Source organism: Orussus abietinus, unplaced genomic scaffold (genome assembly GCF_000612105.2).
Source record: "Orussus abietinus isolate OABI.00-Male unplaced genomic scaffold, Oabi_2.0 scaffold19, whole genome shotgun sequence".
Classification (NCBI taxonomy): Eukaryota; Metazoa; Arthropoda; class Insecta; order Hymenoptera; family Orussidae; genus Orussus; species Orussus abietinus.
Genome location: NW_019395981.1, coordinates 119,709 through 139,730, shown reverse-complemented (window position 1 = coordinate 139,730; position 20,022 = coordinate 119,709). Strand labels below are relative to the sequence as shown.

The 20,022-nt window shown below is 49.5% G+C and overlaps 1 protein-coding gene across 2 annotated transcripts in view; it reads left to right on the top strand.

The window, feature by feature from the left end:
* Window positions 1-11,242, top strand: part of LOC105699794 (irregular chiasm C-roughest protein) — a 94,954-nt gene extending 83,712 nt beyond the window's left edge. Inside the window, exons 5-13 of one of the 2 annotated variants that reach the window (XM_012425099.2) lie at window positions 469-608; window positions 742-893; window positions 1,403-1,713; window positions 1,830-2,070; window positions 4,852-4,995; window positions 6,048-6,295; window positions 8,659-8,888; window positions 9,703-9,829; window positions 11,107-11,242. In XM_012425099.2, coding sequence (XP_012280522.1) covers window positions 469-608; window positions 742-893; window positions 1,403-1,713; window positions 1,830-2,070; window positions 4,852-4,995; window positions 6,048-6,295; window positions 8,659-8,888; window positions 9,703-9,829; window positions 11,107-11,205 — 1,692 coding nt within the window. In that variant the 3' untranslated portion in view covers window positions 11,206-11,242. Of the gene's footprint in view, window positions 1-468; window positions 609-741; window positions 894-1,402; window positions 1,714-1,829; window positions 2,071-4,839; window positions 4,996-6,047; window positions 6,296-8,658; window positions 8,889-9,702; window positions 9,830-11,106 lie in introns of both variants that reach the window. The other variant, XM_012425098.2, reaches the window with a different exon arrangement.
* Window positions 11,243-20,022: the final 8,780 nt, after the last annotated feature.

Below are 20,022 nucleotides of genomic sequence, written 5' to 3'. Positions count from 1 at the left end.
AACAAAAGCTATATAGTTCAAAGAAACCCGACCTGGAGAAAATGGTGGCCCTGGTAGGGCCTCCCATAGAAGATCCGTCAGCTCTCGCTTGACAACTTTTGATACGTGAGGTCTTACATTGTCCAGATCTGGCCAATCAAGAGCAGCAGCCGACTTCTCCCTTCCCCGACAATGGCCGAAGTCGCGTCCCAAAAGTCGTCAAGCGAGGCTCGGTGGAGTTTGAATGGGAAGTTCCGCCACTCCTTGTCCCCGAATCTTGTTCCCTTCGGCAGAAGGATCATTTGTTCCAGCCCGTGGAAAAATTAGCCCTCCGAGGAAAACGGCTTAAGTCGTAAGAGGATTGTTTTCCGCGGAAGTAAAAGTAGCGAGCCTTCGACTCGCGCGGACTCGAGTTGAAACATTAAGGCGATAACTTTCGAGCCAATTTTCCGGGCCACTTGGAAATCCTCTATTTCTTTTCTTGCACAGGTACGATACGCCCCTAAGGTGTCTCTGAGAATACCCACCAGTTTCTCGGAGAGGGTCCGAAAAAATGGCCGAATCGTCGAAGGGACCGAACTCAGATTCAAGTGTCGAGCCGAAGCCAATCCGCCGGATATCGAATATAGGTAAAAGAGAAACCGCGTTTTAATCAATTATCTTCAACAAATAATGTACTAATATACATTATGTTGAGGGGATAAATTATGTCTAGGGGGATATTAAAAACAAAAATCATCGATCAGACGAATCTCGTTACAGGTGGTACATCAACGACAAAAAGGTAATCGGAGATTACAAGGACGAGATGATAATCCACAATGCAACTCGCGAGTACCACGACGCGAACGTGAAGTGCGAAGTGCGCAATGACGTCGGCAAGAGTGAGGAGACAGAGACTCTGGACATTACGTGTAAGTCGGGTTTAATTTTATAAATCGTTCCCTAAATAATAAGATTTTAACACGCTCGAAATCCCGGAGCCGCGGAAACGCCACGCCGTTACTCACTCGTTATGATTCATAAAGCATCTTTAATATATACAATATCGCGGTCGTCATCATTATGCACTAGTACAGTTTCCATGCAAGTTTAAGTATGCACCCAAGAGTGCATTACCATAATGGTTACAGGTACTGAATCACGTGAAACAATATTTGCATACCTTCGGTTTACAACGGTCGGCGTACTTAGCGATAATCGATGCGCACTGTCGTGGATTTATTATTAATAACAAAAATCACCGGTTATTGCGTTATCTCGCGACTGTGGGACATTAATCAATCTACGATCTAGTCGATTTTTTGCTCTTTTATTTAATTTCGACGGAAAATTTTTTTACGAAGCATTTATTACTCCGTTTTGACGAGTCAGAGGGCAATTCGCACGAATTAGTGTGAACCGATTTTTCCGCCAATTCCAGACGGGCCGCAATTTCGCCACCAGCCCATGTCCGTAGAAACGAACTACGGAGCGACGGAAATTCTGCAATGCGACGTGGACGGCAACCCAACGCCGGAAATACTTTGGATCCACGAAGAGACGGATAGAATAGTCGCAACCAGTCCAAACATCAGCGTAATAGTCAGGCCGGAAACCGCTGGTCGCTACTATTGCAAAGCCCACGTTCCCGGTTTTCCAGAATTGACGGGATACGCAAATATCTACATCCGAGCTCCGCCCAGTATCGTCTCTCAAAGGACGCAATACGTTCCAGACGAAGGTGTCGTAAAGGTAAGTCGAAACTCAACCTTGGATAAAAAAAAAAAGAATGACCGATCATCGAGATTCGTCCTAAATCGACGAGCCCGATCGAGAAGGATCTTCTGCATCCCCCATTTATTTCCCAGGTAAAGTGCACTGCCATCTCCGTGCCAAAAGCTGATTCCGTAGTGTGGAGCTTCGAAGGACACCCTCTCAACTTCTCGACGAACAACACCCCCTTCCTGGTGCAGGACGAGCACACCCCTGAGAAGGTGGTCAGCACGGTGACACTTTTAGAGCCGATATCCACCTACTTCGGGGATTACAATTGCACGGTGACCAACAGCTACGGGACGGACTCGGTCATCATCAAGCTTACGACGCACAGTAAGTCGACCTCCTAAATTAAGTATTAATGCAGAATAAATTTAAGATAAGGGACCAGGGTGCCATAACGTCGCCTTGAAGAGTGGAAGCTCACTGAAAACTTCGTTTTGAAGCTGGGTCGCTAGCGGAGATTTTCCTAATGGGACGAGATTAAGCTTCAAAAACCCGGGGAATTTAATAACCAACTTGCGGAGCCCCCGGCCGTCCAACTTTTCGATACATCCCGAAGTTGGACGGGACCACTCGGCGATACCCCGCGAAACTCGCCAATAGCTGTTCGCCAAGTATCCCGATACTTTAATATCGACTCCTAACAATGGCTGTCCATCGTACCGAGGTACAAAATTCCAGATCGAGGGGAGCAGAGGTCTGGGATCATTTTTTCCGGCGCGTTAAGGACGATGCCGAAGAAGTTGTCGAAGAGCCTCGACTGCGTCGGTCGGGATACCATTCGATCGGAATTAATTAAACGTTCGATGGGATCAACTGTCGAATCGTTTCGTCGATCCTCTCGCGTGACCCTGGCTCGGCATTCCGATCGTTCTGCACTCGGAAATAAACTCGACGACGAGGACGGGGCTCGACATCTTCCACGGCGGAAAACGCAATCCTACGGCTCTCGGGCATCGGAGACGCGGACTTCCGGGCGGAACGGGCATATAACGAGGAAATATCAATTTCGAAAGTTCCGAACTTGATGCCACTCCATAGAACCCTCGATCCCTCCCCCTCTTCGCCTCGACACCGGCATTGTCGAAAGCCAGACGGTGAACCAGAAGTACGACATTTGCGGGCAGAACCCTCGCCCGGTAACGCGGTTCCTCATCCTCTCGCGTTTCTCCTGGACCGGCAGGATGCCTCCTCCGCCCCCAAAAGTCCTTTTCGGACTGTCCAACTTGAGCCTCGGTTTCACGGGATTGCGGCAGAAATTCCAGCCGAGGCCGCCCGAGGTGAAATTTTAGCCCCACTTCGAACCCAAGTTCCCTTTTTATCCCACGTCCTACTTCCTTGCTTAATTCGACTTAAGTGCTCCTCTAGGCCTAGAAATAAGAGAAATACAGATTACCATCACTTTTATGCCCTATGTCATTAAAGGTAGAACCTAATTCCAACGAAATGATGCCCTCAGAAAAAGAAATTCATTAAATCAAAGAGATATTCCTTTGAATCGCCCAAAATTAATATTTCCTTAATTCAAGGAATAATTACTTGACTCTAATAAATTGTCCGATATAAATTTATTCGAGTTTATTTGAACCAAATAATTATTTGTTTGATTAATATGATATTTCCTTGCTACTGTTCAAAGAAATATTTCTCTGGTTCGATGAAATTTTCTTTCTCGGTGTACCATCTCGAGGTCCATTCAAGGCATACAATTGGAGGTTTTAAGTGGGGTCAGTGTTTCGAATCCGTTTCTCGTCGCCGAAGCCAGGATCGGAGGACCCTCGTTTTTGGCTGGCCCAGCTGAAAAAGGTCCTCGAGAAAGGACAAAAAGGGGTAGAAATGTCGAGGCTACCTCGCAGCATTTGCTCGGCTTTGTCTTGGTCATCCCGTTAATGTCGAGTCTGAAAGTCGCGCAAGGCTGCCAAAGAGTGGAGGTCCGTCCCCCGAAATTTCCGGGTATTGTCTCCAATTACGAGACGTACGACGGTAAACGTACTTAGGCCCTGTCTAATTGTATTATAAAAGTTCGGGGAGTTCGGGAGCGCGTCGCGCCACTTCGCGATGCAAAGAAGGGCTCGGAGGGTCTCATTCAGCGTCCTTCATTGTTCGGTAGTACGAGGCACACTCTTAAGTAATTACTCGTGGGACTGAAAGAATGGAGCTCCCTTTCTCCCGTGGCCGCGAATTCTAGAATCGAGGGCCATCGGGGTGATTCTCGACCCGGGGTGACTCTTAACAAGCGGAGGACGGAAATCTACATCAGCGCAGGCCATAGACGCGAGACTTTCTCTCCCCTTTCGTCGAATGTTTCGAGTCGATTCCAATTCCACCATAGGAGTATCCATTTCGTAAACGCGCGTCGAAGTGTAACGCAAAAAGCGAGGGGGTAAAATAAAAGGAAAGGAAAAGGCCGGCGCAGAAATCAATGGCTCTCGCGTCCTGGGGAAATCGTACAATAACGTCGCAAACAAATCGAGAGAGCTCTCGAGGAGGGACCCCGGTACGTCGGGGCATTTATCGTCAGGATATCAAAGAAAACATCGAAGCGACGTTTCGTTTAATGGACAGTTGCATTTCTATGATGGGCACGTAGATGAATATTTGCATCGAAATTGTAAATCAACATTTGCGGTGGCCGGGGACGCGAAATGCCTCGCCGAACTCGGCGACAAATACGGAATATAAATAGCGACGAGTCCTCTGTAACGCTGGGAGCAGCAAGTTACCGTCAAGTTGTTTGCCAAGGCTAATAAATATTCCCGAGCCTATTAACAACGTATCCATGTAGAGGCCCGCGCTGGAAGAGGGATCCCGTAATGACCATCCCTCTTCCAGCTTCCATCTTCCCTCCGGGAAGAGGCAAAGCTTGCCCGACAACATTTTCACGGGCCGAGTCGGATTTAAAATTCAACGCCACCTTTTGCGTAACCCATTCTCGCCGATTTCGACGATCCGGCAGGCTTCGCCTCGACCCGGGACCCGGGTCTCGCCTAGACCTCGAAATCGATCCATTGTTTCCCTTGAGCCGTTAAATCAAGGAAAAAACAAAACACGTTTTGTTCTTGAGTTCAAACACGAGACTTAACCAGGCGTGACGCTCAGCGTTGATTCCAGTCGATTGGCAACTTATCCTGATCATCGTCGGCCTGGTGGTATGCGTCATCCTGATCGGCGTGATCATAATACTCATCCTACATTGTCGGGACCGAATTAAGCAGCCCAGGCCGAGACCTCCGCAGACCCAGGAGAACGACATGCGTAAGTACACGCCAGATTTTCTTCGCGTACCCGGTTGTTTTTATCTTTACACGTGTCCAAGCATACGTTAACTTAATTCGCCCATCCTAAGGGGCATCGCTTGATATTCCTCCCGGGATTACACATGTCGCCTGCATCATCTGCATCGGGACAAGAAGCGCAAATGCGACTCCGGCTGTGCCGAAATGCAAGCGAGGGGGAAATCCTACTTTTTGCGGGTATCGACCAAAAAGGCAGCGCGTTTGGCTTTGGATACGTGTGGCCGGAAGCCAGAGCAGCTTTTTCCCCCCGGTTTTTGACTTGAGTTCGCACTTCGGGTGCTTACGATTACGCGGATTTAATCGGGGCCCGGACCCGTCTCGAGCTGACGAATTTTTCACAAAATATTCCTCCAGGATCGGATTAAAATTCCCGCGCGGACGACCGATGAGCGATTGCCTTTAAAGCTCCCCCGAATTATCGAATTATTGGCCGGGCCCCTTTAAAAGCCCAGGTGAAGGACGGAAAACTGTAATCCTGGGGTGCGAGCACGGGCTTAAGCGTCGGTGACAAAACGCACGGGGAGGATTAACTTTCCCCAAAAAACCCGGCCCTACTCTCCAAGGGATCCTAAATTAGGTCGGCCCATTCGGTGACCATTTTCCCCGCATAATGACAAAAGCACTCGACGTAGGATCTGGACCCGATCATTTTTCCGCTCTCTCCTCCTCTCGATCTCGTTACCCCATCGATATCATTCCATCTGCATGCCTACATTCCCTAAAAACGTCGCCCTGTTCACCAAGACCCGAACCTAAATTCGCTCCTTCCTATCCTTTGACCATTTTCCTGGATGATAACGGGAGAACTGGACCTAGGATCAGGTCGAGATAATTTTTCCCTAAGTTTCCTCTCTCGTTCTTGTAACCCTATCGATACCAGTCCATCTCCATACCTACTGGGATGTAGAGATGACGAGATACGTCATGTTGTAATGTCCTCTTTCGGTCGGCTGCCTTCGATGACGGAACCTGGTCCGGTCGCGTTTTGACGGCTGGTTCGTTTCTCTTCAGAGGAGACAGACTCGAATGCCGACCGCTACCGGGAGAGCGATCGCAGCAGCAACCTGTCGGACGTTAAGGCCGACATCAGGGCCGGGTCCAGCGTGAGCAACGCGGAAAGCGTCGCAGCCCTCGACAGCGAAGGCGAGGGCAGCACCAAGGGAGTTACGGCTCTCGCTCTAGCAGGGCCCGTTCACAATTCCCTCGGCTACCGCTACAGTGCCGAGTACACCGAGCCTTCGTTCCCGCCCAAGAACAGCGTAAGTATCCCCAATTAACTCCTGGGTACATATCGTCTCAGGTACCGCTCTGAGACTGGCGTTAACCGGGGGCGAACCGAAAATGCCAACCCGAATTTCATCTCCAAGAGTCAGTAAGAAAAAAAAGAAATTAAAACTACGAACATCGAAAAATCCACCGACCAAGGAAAAATCCCATCGACAAGATCGAGACCTTAAAACGATTTATAGGAATTATTCTATAAGAATGAACAGTCTCTAGGCTGTTAAGAAAATTCATAAAATTCATACACTTTTAATACGTCACAGTAAAATTATTAATTTGATGCCTTAACCCAGACTTATTTTTATTTTAATTACAGACGAGTACTAAATTTATAACATATGAGAAACATTTTATTTGAAAATATGTTATGAAATTGTAATATCCTTTTTAACACGTGTAGGGGAGACTGGGTCTTGTTTGGCAATGTTTCTTTATTTGACTAGTTATCGTTAATCGTCCTTAATTCCCGGGGTCTATCGGAATGGATCGAGCAAAATCTGAGGAAAATATTCCACGAAACGATGGAGGTCGGAGGTTCTTCCGGATTGAATTCCCTGGGGGGTCTTCGGCGAAACTTCGTCGAGGTCTGGCGACGAAGATGATGGATTCGGCGATGGGGCTGATCGGGGAGCTGAACTCGATCGGAACCGGATTACCGGTGTTCGCTAAAATGTGTAACTTTATGATGGGATGTTAGCTCGGGCTGGCAGGAGCCGGGCCTTGGGAAACTTTATCCGACGAGTGTCTTGCGCGGCTCGAGGTCGGCAATGCGCTCGAATTGCTCCAACTGCTCTTCAAGGAAGGCCACGCACCGGAAGCCGCTCGAGCGAGCAAGAAGCTAAATAAGCTGGGAAGGTAGATCTTGCTTCTAGCATTACCGAGTCGACCGGTGCTCGGCATAACTGTACTCGTCCACTCTGGAAGAATCGAGAGCAGCGAGATCTGCTCCCTGATGGCATATCACCGTCGGAAATTGCAGAACTCCTCGAGGCTGGGTTTGATTTTCGATCTAGTACCCGCGAGATGTCTACCTTGAAGAGCGCGTTAATAGAGCGCGGGTTTATTCCCTTTTTTCTTATTTATTTTCTAACGAGTTCCCTGGAGCGTCGACGATGGATCTCGAGATCCTGGGGGCGAGGGAAAGCCCGAGATCGATCCCGGGTGCTTTCGAGGAGGGAATTTGATTATCGATCAAGAAGTCCAGGCGTGACAGGTGTCTACGAGGAATCCGGTGATCGATCCCTGCAGATCGAACCGGGACTCCTAGGTGCGGCACTGTAGTTGCGGATCAAATCGAGATACCGTTTAATTCGATCGACGCGGACCGTTAATTTGCTTATCGGTCTCGTCGATTCGCGGGACAAATCGAGGGGCTTAAAGTCACGGAAGTCGCGATAGAAAAATCAAGGGACTCAGGGAAATTCATTTAGCCCCGCGGCGGGGAGGGCCGACTTATTTTAATATCCGGGAAATGTTCGGTTCCATTTGCACGGAAGGCTGACTTCAATATTGACCCTCATCGAATTTACGTTACACCGAGGAGATTGTAAAATATCCCACGGTGCGTGAACTGGATATTTCAAATCAGAGATATCTGGAGAGTACACACCCGTGCGGTGATGGATTCGAAGAGGGGGATCCGTCCCAATTCAATCCGGACCCTACCACCGGAAAACAAAAACTGCGGCAATATTTTAAAAATTCCGATAACAAACTTTTCACCTTGTAACTATAACCGTGAAACCGTCAATGGCAGTTCATATCTCCTGTGAGCGATCCGTCCCCCCGTTGAGCCATCCTCAATGTGACCAGAAAAGAATTTACAAGGTTCCAAAATTCCTCAACCTTCACCCCGTTTCGGATAAACCGAGGGAAATAAAATAAGTATACCGATACCACCGAAAATTGAAGTGCACGTTCGATATCTCGGTAATGGAGATTATGGAGAAGAATTCGGAAACGAAGAGTCAGGAAAATCAAAGGAGAACGAATAGACTAGAAGAAGGCACGTTAGCCATCGGAATGAATTTCAAAAAGAGAAGTAATCAACCTTCCCGGTAATTCAATGAAATCCAAGGTGGTAGAGGCAAATGATTTCATTCGCTCGCCTTATCAGGGTTTTAACGCCGCCGCATCTTGTTAGTAGCACCGATTGCATTAGGCGGTTCCTGAATCCGCGATACGGAAAGGATTGAGAGACATTGATCTAGATAATCCGGAACGGAGGCCCGACCAGCGGTAATGGAAGGCCTCGCCGGTATTACCGCATCGCGTGACGATCTCGGCGCGGCCGCGGTCTGTTATCATCACCTGCGGGATCACGGTAAAATTGTTACAGGACGGGAGCAACAACAACGGCTACGTGCCGTACGTGGATTACGCGCGGGATTACACGCCCCCTGCGACGCACGGCGTGGGGGCGTCCAGGGAATCCCTCAGCCACATTCCTCCGGGAGCACTTCTGGGCCCGAAGAAGAGCGGCTCGACGAATTCGGGATGTGCGACTCCGCAGACGATGCCCGCCATCGACCCCCGATATTCGGCCGCGTACGGCAATCCGCACCTCAGGTAAGCAGGACCGGTCCTACCGGTTGCGCCGGTACCGCATGCCGTAATTAGAATCGGTTCAAACGCTCTCCAAGATGGCAATCACCTGGCCTGGAGGTGCCCGGTGGACGAGCTCGAGATACCCGGTCTGTGATAATTCCAAGGAAACGCGCATCCCGTGCGACCGCTTCTCCAGGACCCTCCTGGAACGCGTCCTGTTTAGAGACCAAGGTGGATCCTGTCGTGAGCATTTTTCCCCGCGCGAATGGCACGCATGGTATAGCGATCGCGGGGGTAAATCTCCTCTTTCTCGAAGATTAACATTCACGCTCGCAAAATTAAGCTGGACGTGGATATCTTTCGCACACGAGTGATTACAACATCGAGACGGTAACGCGTTAAGCATCGGACCGCACTAAAGTCCTTTGACGTCCCGAGAAGCAATAGATAGCGCACGTACGGTGGTCGCGGGGGTTAATGTTCTCGGCCTCGGTGCGTTTATTTCTCGCGCACATGAATTCCACGTCCGGACCCACCTTGACCGTCAGACGACGGATCTCGGGTCGACCTAGGATCAAAGGGATCGAAGAGAGTCGAGGAAACGACAATTTGGAGAAATTCCTCGGGTATCTCGAGGGCGTTTCCACGAGAGTGCCCCGCCAGGTCGGATGCGTTTCGAGGCCGCGGAGCAAAGGCTCGACGGCGTCCCGGATGAAACGGGGGCCCGACAGACTCGTCTCCATCGGCTGTTCGAAACGACCATCCGGGAGCGTACCTCGTTAATGGATAAGCATACAAGGAAAACGGCCCTAGTAATTTCAATCTCAATTAACAGGATGCCGGACCAGCCCTTTGGTCACGGGCCCCATACCGCCGTACCACATGTTACGCCGCCACCTCCACCCTACCCCCAAGCCACGAGGCCGAATAATTTGAATATGTTTAACGGAGCCGGGCCACAGGTGAGTTGGGATGGTTTAGTGGTAAAGGCCGGCTAAATAAGCGAGATTCGGCCCTCTCGTCGCCCCCTGAAAGAGACACACCCCGAGGCCCCATATCCGAGGGCGCGACTCCCGCGAGAAATAGCGTCGCGTCGGCTCTCGTTTAAAAAGCCCTCCTCTCGTCGTTTGTCAGCTTCCTTTCGGCCGATCTCGGGACAATACCTGAAAGGTACACCCCCGTTGGCGCGAATAGGTACCGCGAGACGTCGAGGACATCGGAGGCGCCTGAAAGGGTGATTAGGGGGAGGCGTGCGAGCACGAGTGCGCGCCTAACGGCCAATGGAGTCCTCGCGCGACTTTCGCTCTTCAATCCGCCCCCGAAGGATGCCGAAGCGTGTGTCGAATGCCAGGCTGAATGCTCTTAAAATGTGCCGCTCCGCGAGGGAAAATAATGCCAACAAAGCCCGGGTAGTGGCTCTCTTGGGCGGCGGGACGGGGGCCTTCTTTGACGCCGAGTTCTCTCCTGAACGGAGCAGAAATTGGTGAATGGCGCCGCCACGCCGAAGAAGAGGTTACGGCATCTCCCACCGACGCGACGTTCAAGGGGATTACCTCTTACCCACCATTGTTGGGTATTTAAAGAGCCATCTAATTGGGCAGCACTCGCGATCGTTGGGATCCCGGAATCTGTGGAACGGCTGCAAACGGTACGCTCTATCTCGCGATCGCGATTGCGCCAACGATCTCGAAAGCGAAAGTATACCCTGCTGAAAAAAAAAAATCGCACGGCACCGTTTCGCCAACATATTCACGCAAGGTCCCCATTGAGAGTAAGAGCACAGTCGCGCGTAACGAATGCACCGTACCGATCAGATTATGGAACGGTAATTTGCCGAGAGAAAGGTAACGTTCCGTTGCGGTCTCCGATGTAGGTACTCGCGACTTTGTCCACGAAGTGATGCAGCTCGGGTCTTGCGAATGCGGCTGCGCAACGCGATCGTTTCGAGATCCTCTTCATCGGGTTTTTCGTTGCCTCGGCACCCTCGCGTTACCGAGAGACTGTACTGAGGAAAAAAAAAAGAATTCATTGAACCAGAGAAACCTTTGAATGGGGCAAAGAGTAATTATTTGTCCGAGATAAATTGGAATAAATCGGATGCAACATTTCTTTGAATTTATTTAAGCTCATTTGAGCGAAATAATTGCTCTTTGAATTAACGCGAAATATTTATTGGTTCAATATATTTTTTTTTTCACGGTATAAGGTACAGATACGATGACGCGTCTTGAATTTTCAGGCGCCTCGTTCTACCCACTATATCACCGGAGGGCCTAATGGCGGCGTCGCGACGGTGAAACGCACCTCGGCGGTCGGCACCCTGGCGACGCATGTATGAGACAAGGAGGAGAATCGCAACTAGAATCGGCCTCGTCAACATTCGGGCTCCCCCGAATGCGCCTACTTCGGGAGATACCAATCTCGAGAGGCGGACATCCTGGAGCGTCGGAAGATCCGCCACTCAAAGTCACGATATGGACCTCGAGCCGGGCCCAGCGACGGTCTCGAACCAGGTGGTAGCAGGACTTCCGCCATGCAAAGTCGCCAGAACGACCTGTCCCACGAGGAACCGCTCGACAGGGGCCTCCAGGTCCGCCAGCGCAAAGGAGAACCTCGACTCCAGGTCGACACCTATCCAAATCGTTCTAGCTTTGGAGAGTACGACGGAGTCCTGGAGGAGATCGACAGGGTGCTGCGGCAGCTGCGCAGAGCCAGCAGGGACCACCGGTACCTGGTGGAGCGGCGACACGAGGGCGCCTCCAGGGTGCCCTGCGAATACGAGAAGGACCTCTTCCACCGGCAGCAGCCTCCCCAGGGACCGGGACACCTGCCGGACCACCGGGACCTTCACCGTCCAGGAGTCTACGACCGGAAGCGCAGCCTGGCCGAGAACTACGCCGCCATCAAGATGAGCGCTCACGCCAGGACGGCGTCGGACCGAACCGCGGGTCCCCGATGGGCGGATTTCCTGGACCAGCTGTCTGTCAGCAGAGGCAGGTCGCAGGGGCTCCGCGACACCCTCGGGATGCAGGAGTACCTCCGGGAGGACCAGACCACCCTGAGGCTCCTGTCGAGAAGGAAACCGATGCCTGGCGTCGGCGGCGACGTACGGTCGTATGGCGCGACCCACGAGAAGACATACGGCGCGACCTCGTTCGCCCATCTCGAGTCTCCCTACTCTTCGCCCTCTCGAGGGGACGCCTTCCACGAGGAGAAACCCTCAGGGCGGAAATCCGTGACCTGGGATCTGCCCTTCCGGTCGCCCCGCGGAGACGCCAACGACTATGCCTGGACCGTTGTCTGACCCGAGGGACGACTCGGCGGTGCCGATCGCGAGGTACTCGTCCTGGTTGCAGACATCTTCGCGATCCTCGGCACCGCCGCGTCCCGTGCACCGACCCGACCCAAGAGCGCCGATCAAGAAGGGACGATCGACCACGCCAAACGCATCCGCATCCGCCTGTACAGCAGGAGCGAGGACGCTTTCGAGGTCCCCGCTCCGACGATTGGATGCGGGGCGATTTTCTACACCGTGCGCCAACGTCGATACCTAATTAATATTCAATTAGCGGTGCAATGACGATCCAATTGGACGGGAGGTTGCCTGTGGTTGCAGGGGCGCAGCCGATGGCGCGGCTCCCGGATCGAAACGCATTCGTGCCGGAACCAGGTCGTATTCCCCGATGAACATTGATCCTTGCATCGGGGCGAGACTTCTTCTCCTGGAGCCAGCCTCCTATACCTCTGGTCCAGGTGCCGGTGCACCTTTGGGACGACCTCGACCGTGTCACTTCGTCTTTCATCCATGGACTGCGCCCCTGCGACCGGGACGTCGATCGACGTGGGAGCGCCATCACGAAGGCGGCAGCGCGGGCCCGATGGAGGTGCGATTGCGGCGCTCAGTTAGCTTTAATGACTCGAGGCAGGTAGACCACTCGTTACTGACAATCTTCGACGTACTCTAAGCCACTCGGTAAGCATTTCATTTGACTCTGGACTTACGGAAGGCCGTGCCTCACCTCTCGAGTCCTCTTCGCACGGACCCTATCGCGAGTAGTGCAGAGACCCTCGCTCGTAGGGCATTAGCGATTAGGTCGGTCACGACGACGACGACGTCGATGAAGGATTCTGCGGGACGAAGAGCCTGGACCCGTCCAGCTTCAAGGGACGATCGACTTTGGGTGGACATTCGAGGGAGCCGGCGCCTTCGCTGCTCCGGACGCACCTGATATGCATTATTGTATTCCAACCACGTGCGTTCGATGAGCGCGAAGACTGCCGCGCGGACTCTCGGCGACTCTGTAAGATAGATAGATAAATAATTAGATATATCATACACCCGTTGTCAATATGAACATAGAGCCTATAGTTTGATGGCACTAAAGTAACTTTATCGAAATAAGCGCGTTCGGGCGAGCGAACAGCTTCGTGTAAATATATCCGTTTAACGTGTAATTACGACATTGAGGTAGCGTGTTAGGTCTTTTTCAACCGGATATACATATATATATACACATATATATATACATACTCCACGCCTGCCGCAGTTCGAGGTCGAATTGTTCCACGCAGCCTATTCTACGTCTTTCTTTTTCACGTTCCCAATGTTGTTCGGTCGTTTCTGGATTTCGTTGACAATCGCGCTTTTTCGTGGACTTAGCCTGATCGGGCAACGATCTCAAGATATGTTTGGCCATGATGCGAGCTCTGTCACCGAGTGCAGTATTTTTGCTGCACTTTTCCCAGCTCGATCCTCGAAATCACGCGAACGTCGGCTCGTCTGACGTTCAATTCCATTTTTCCTACGCGAAAGCAATCTTCGCGACTGCAGAGGCGTTTAACGAGTGCCTCTTACTTCCGGTAGAATGGCTGTTAATTCCTTTCTGGAGAACGGGGTGTCTTGAATTGTATTTACACGGCTGTACAGAGAAACGAATATGCGGATTCTTCTTTTAACCGGTGGGTCGATTACTTGGGGAATCGCAGTGGTCCTTATGATTTCGAGGGTCTGCCCTGTTCGGTGCATCCGGGACTAGAGTGCTGGCGGAATGAGAACTACGATTTTGAAAACGAAACAGGGTTGCTTCTCAATTATTAATGACGATTAAGAGCGCTGCGTGCGAAATCTGGGCCGCCTCCTCGAGCGCCGAACGTGGAAGAAAGGATGTCCCATCAGGATGTGGGGAGCGAGATTTAAATAAGGATGCGGATATACATTTGTATTACGAGAGACACCTTTATATTATACGTCTGTAAAATAATTTGTGTAAATAACTGAAATTATTGCTCACTGTATCTCGTAAGTTTAGTTAGTTTTATAACTGCGAATTACTACACGCATATCTCACTCTTCGCGAAGGGCTTGCAAGAGGGCGACTTTTCCTGTTCGACATATCGACCCGGTTGGTCAGCGATTGTGGCGTAGCCAAAGGGCGTAGTGGCCTTTAGTCCAGTCTCAAATGGCAAATTTGCCAAAGGGAAACATTTCAATCACCAGAGCGGCATTCAAGAGGTGTTTTGGGTGAAAAATTTCGGGTCCATTCGGAAGCTGCGAGACGGTTCTCCGGAGGACCGAAATCGAGCCTATTCCACTGATCCATTCTTAGAGAGTTAATTATTTTCCACGTTATTACGCGCTATCCCTGAATGATACATTTCTTTTTAACTTTCTACGGCCTTTTTTATTTCGTCAGAAGGCGATCCTTCGTCGGCTCGGTTCAAACTGAATTTACTGTGGCCATTAGAATTTTTCCTGGGAACGTAGCGCCACATTTAGAGTCCGGTATCGAGCGTCAATCGGAGAAGTGAACACCCCGGTGTGTGAATGTTCACGAAATTACGCCTCGTGGTGGCTTTAAATTTAATATGAACTTTCCTGGCGGCTTTAGAGGGGGGCGGTCCGAAAGTCGATGTTTTAGCTCTTACGGAATGTCCTGGCTACGCCAACGACCAATCGTAAAACCCGAACACCTACAGATACCGTAAAGATATCCCGTAGCTACGAGCCTCCGTTACTTTCTCGAATTAAATTCGGCTCGAAGCGAGGGTGCGCATGAAAAGATTCCGAAAGACATACCGGGATTTCCCGGTGAATCGCAACCAAGGTCCACGAAAATCAAAACACATACCGATGCGAATCCGGAATGGCGCCGATTGCAAGAAGCCCCGCATACCGTTTTAAATCATTCGAAGTTCAAAACGACGTTAGAATTATATGCTGGAACCTCGATGCGTCTCGATTCCATCTGCGTGCGAAATCTACAGGGTGATTGTAAAGCGAGATCCATTTTCGGGATTGTCGCGTAAACGCGTTTGAAAATCGAGAGGCCATGTTGAACGCCGCATTGAGCGAGCCGCCCTGCGCCAGCATTTCCGCCTGTATAAAAATCGATTTCCATTCCAAACTGTTCGCGACACGTAAAAACGCCCCGAATAAAAGTCATCCCCGCCGATCCGAGGAACAACTTTTGCTCGAGGCATTTTTCGATATCGCGTCGCCGCGTAGCAAAAAACTGCATTTACAACGGGGCCCTCGCTCAGGGCGGGGGTGCGTCAAGATCCAGTCTCGCCTCAGCGCTAGATTTAAAAAAGGTCGAGACTTTGGTTTCCTTCGCGGGTAGGAATGGCAAAAGGCGAGGCTTAACCACTGTCAAACGAGGCACGACTTGCCTGTCGTAAGCATTTAAAATTAAAAAAAATATATATATAAAGGAGAGGAGTCCTGAAATTCGTCTAAGTCGAGCGTACTTTACGAGCACCTGGCGCACTCGAGCGGGTACCTAACGACACCTCGACGAGATTCTTAATTGTACACAAGGAGAGAAGGAGAGATACGAGAATTCGTGCCGATTGACGCGCGATCGAGCTTCTTCTGCGGCGTAGAATAACGAAGTATACTACCAAAACTAGTAACAATCAATGCGTCGGGTGGCCCGAGGCAATGTTAAAATTAGAAGAGTTTAATCGCTTTAAAGTAACTAGGGAATTCTCCGCCTTCTTGCTCTAGGACCACCCTGTAGGTATTCATTGGTTATCCGTCAATTAATAATCAAATTGTACATGGATCCGATCGTTTGTAACGCGAAGTGGAAAGGGCTTATTGGTCAGGTCGTAGTTGCGAGCGGCGAGACGCGTCGAAGAGTCTCTTTGGTCGGAAGTTTGATGGACATTTCTTAACGCCTTTTCAATATGTTTCTACCTAAGACGAGTACGCCGGGATTTTATAACGTCACTTAACGACTCGACTCGCGGTGCGCGCGGCTCTTCGTTGCGAGGACACCTCGTCGAGTCCTCGGACTATCGTGGCCTCGGAAAGGAGCTTTCGAGGGTCAGGTTGAATGTTACTTAATGCGCATTGCTGTTAGGGTGAGATTTTCTATCGCGGTGTCTGGACTCGCGGAATGCCTAACATGTCGCGGGAAGCCTGAATTTTCGATATCAACTAGCTAACTTTCAGGTTCCGGGGCATGGCGGGGAGTGCACGTCCTCGTTCGCTCTAAACTCGAGATATTCATTTTTCTTAAATACCCGAGAAATCGATAAGGTCGAATTATTTTCCCGAGGCACCGCCGTCGACCCTGTAATTCCTCCTGCAAATGCTACGGACGCACCTTTTCTCGAATCTTTGCTTTAAGAGAAAATGTAAGGGAAAAAAAAGAAAGAAAAAAAAACATTAGGCTTCTCCTCAGCCGAGGAGCCACTCGAGAAACTCGAGCGAACGAGGCCGTACACTATAAAGGACTTTCTAACGTTAACGAACGGAACGTTGCCTAACTGGTAGATAAGGAGTTCTCCGATTTGTTGGAACTTTTCATACTTTCAGTTGAGCTGTTCCTTCGTCGGCACGATGCATCCATTTTCACGCATTTCACGAGCGAGGGCGAACTGCAGTCCACCATTCCGACGGTCTGTACTTCCCGTGTTCGGGCTCGCTAAGCTCGACTTGGATATTTTTCGGTATTTAAAAATCGGGGGGAGGTAGAGATGGATTAGTTTTTCGAAAAGCCTCGGAACCTTTGCTCGTTATGCCGAGGGTAGATAACGGATTTCCGGCGATCGACGGCGCGGTTATGGTTCTTCGTCAGGCGAGCTTTCGGAGGGCGTTGGAAGCTCCGTTTGTATCTCTTAACATGGAACGGCTCAATTAGAAATTATAGCCTATTACATTTCGAAAAGTTTATGGGTCTAGTTGGTCGTCGTCGTTAAGATAGGTCGGGTCAGACAAACGCTGCTCTCTCTCTTTCTCGAGGATATTCGCATTCGATCGAGGCGCGGCACTTTATTTATTAGGAGGTGTAAAAAAAGAAAGGAAACAGAGATACAGTACGAACGTTACTACATCCCCGAGTTCATTTTGTAAAAGGGGCATGTCGTCTATTTGCGAGGGGCCGACGTGTCAGGGGAGGGACACCAGTTCTCGTACGACATTGACATTGTACATAATCTATTTCGAATTTGACTGAACGACCTAGAAAGTAATATATATCTAATATTTTTCTCGATGTTAAGCTTCTTCCCAGACATATAAGATTCTCGTACGAATGGAACTTCATTAAAGCGTTACGAATCATTGAACGATCCTCTCATTTCCACGTACATTCGCGGTCGGTTCCGACGATATCGACACTGTCATCGCGGTTCCCTCTTATTATCATTTATCTTCTCCTCTATTTCTATCCCTTCCGTGAATTCACTTAACGACGAGGCAACGAGTTACGGATTTCTCGCTCCCGTTTTGCGAGCACCTCGAGTTATGCGATCGTGACGGTTCAAAAGTCACGATTTCATGACTACGAGCGAAGTGATTAATTGCTCGTCGCGATCTTTCGATTTTCTCTTTCTTAACGGCTGTCCTGATTTACGGAATTCATCCCCTTCCGGTTAACACGAGTCATTCGGATTTTCTTTTTCTTTTCATATCTTCGAGTTGCTTGGCAATTCTTCGAAGGATTTTCCGCGCGATGGATCCTCGGATAAACCTTAAGGGAGTATTTACTTAATTCCCTTGAGATGGTAGTTTATTAGCGAACCTAACGAAAAAAAGGGCGTCGAAAATCAGACCGCTTATCGGGAAGTTGCGCCACTTTAAAAGGATTTGCCATAATTCGGAGGTTACTTTTCTGCCATGTCCCGAATTCGCTGTTCATGCCTTTCATTCGAGCATCGCGTTGGGATCTTCGGAATCGCACGTCTCAGTGTAAATAGACACCACATAGGAGCAGTAGGAAAGAATTTGTCCCGGTTTAAAAGCAGCCGAAAACCACGTTGGTTGTGCGCTTTCGAAAAGAGAGAGGAAGAAAAAGAAAAATGGAGAAAGATAAAGCGCGCGGCATCACTATCAAAAAAGACTGTGCGCCAGTTCGAAACTGGCCAAGCTAGAACGAGACTCTACGAAAAGATCTTTTTATTACCGCTGGTTAAAAGAATTAATTCGAAAAGTCAAAGGGAAGTAAATAAGTACAGTAATTGGCAGAATTCTGGGGACAACTAGTTACGATCGCGCAATACTTTCCCGGGAACCGATGCAGATCCCCGAGAGAAAAAAAGAAAAGAAACTGGCCGGCTGAAACGACACGTTGTCGCTTTTCATATATTTCCACGTCACTTTGAGTGCCAGTTTCCAATTATTTAAAATGTCCCGAACAGTATTTCGCTCGGACGTATCTCGAGGACTGCCAATCATTGTGCTTCTTGGCCTGCGGAATTTACTAGAAAATGTATAATTACGCGGTAACGCTCTCCAGCTTGGAGCTCGATTTACCGAGATCGATATCCGTTCTCACCGAGGGTATTATTAGGAGGCACTTTTTACGTTTGCGCCTTCATTTCGAGACCTGATTATTTCGCATTTAACAGGGCTGTTTCAGTGCCAGGGCGGAATGCTCGAGGGCACATGCAGGAATCCAGTCTTTGTGCATTCCGTTGAAACGCTAAAGTGGGAAACGAGGCTGTTTCATAAATCTAGGAAGAGCTCGTTTTCCTGTAAAAAGAAATATATATGTATATATATTCCTTTGTACATTTCATCCCTCGGAGAATTGGAAGAACGGGGAGAATTTAATTGATTAAGAATAGGGCGGGGAGCCTCGTTTGCCCGTTCCTTTAACGTCAATTTATTTCCCGATGACGATCGTACAATAAGTTAGGGAGGGAAAGGAAGGGGACTCGGTACGGGACGAGGTCTGACCGGAAGTAGTCTATCCCGAAGAAATTTAGTTACTACTAGACAATTTTGTACTGTACATACGCTGATTATCGATCTGTAATGGCTTATCATACGAGAGGAACTGTATAATCGAATAGCGACTCGCATTCGTATAATGTTAAGTTTCGGTGCACAAAGAATTTGCAGCCTACTCTCTCCGAGGGCAAACCCATTCTACTGTGAACTATGTCAATTCTTTAATAATAATTAATAATTATTCACAGCCAACGAATGAAAGGGTCACGTTGTTTTCATTTCCACCCTGGCAGAGCAGTTGGAAAGGAGAAGTTCTCTCCTCGGGATTCCTCTCGTTCGTCTGCAGGGTCAGAATTCGGCGGAGGTGCTCGAAAAAAAAAACAAAATGGCCGGCGTGCAAAAGATCTTCCGCAAGAATGGAAATTAAAATAAGCAGAGGATATATCGACGAGGGGATCGTAACGATGTCGCTCGAGCTCTCAGTCTGTCTAAATACACGGTGTGCCAACAACTATTTTCTTGTACATTGCAACGTCCATTACTACTATAAATTGCTCTATCAGCGATTGTAGATTTTAGCTTTCTGCTAAGCCCAAGGCAAGCCTTCCGTTGTCGCACATTATAAGAGGAACAAGTACAAAGCCATCTCCTGTTTAGGGTAAATTGCAATCGTCGTTTATCGGCCGGTTACGTTATCGCTAACGCCTCGGTTGATTAAGGAGACGTTAATTAGCATTTCTTTCGACCGTGTCCAAATCTCGGCGCCCCGAAGAACCACTTTTGTACGCCTTACCAGAAAGCTGAAACGATTATGTTTTATGTTGCCAAAGACGACTTTGTTTTACGTGTTGTGTATATTTTGCGAGTTTAAGTTACGTGGCATCTCATCGGATGAGTGAACACACGACCGAATGCTTTAATCACGCATTATTACCACTACTATTTCGTTTGTTCATTTCGAATCCGAGTAGTAGT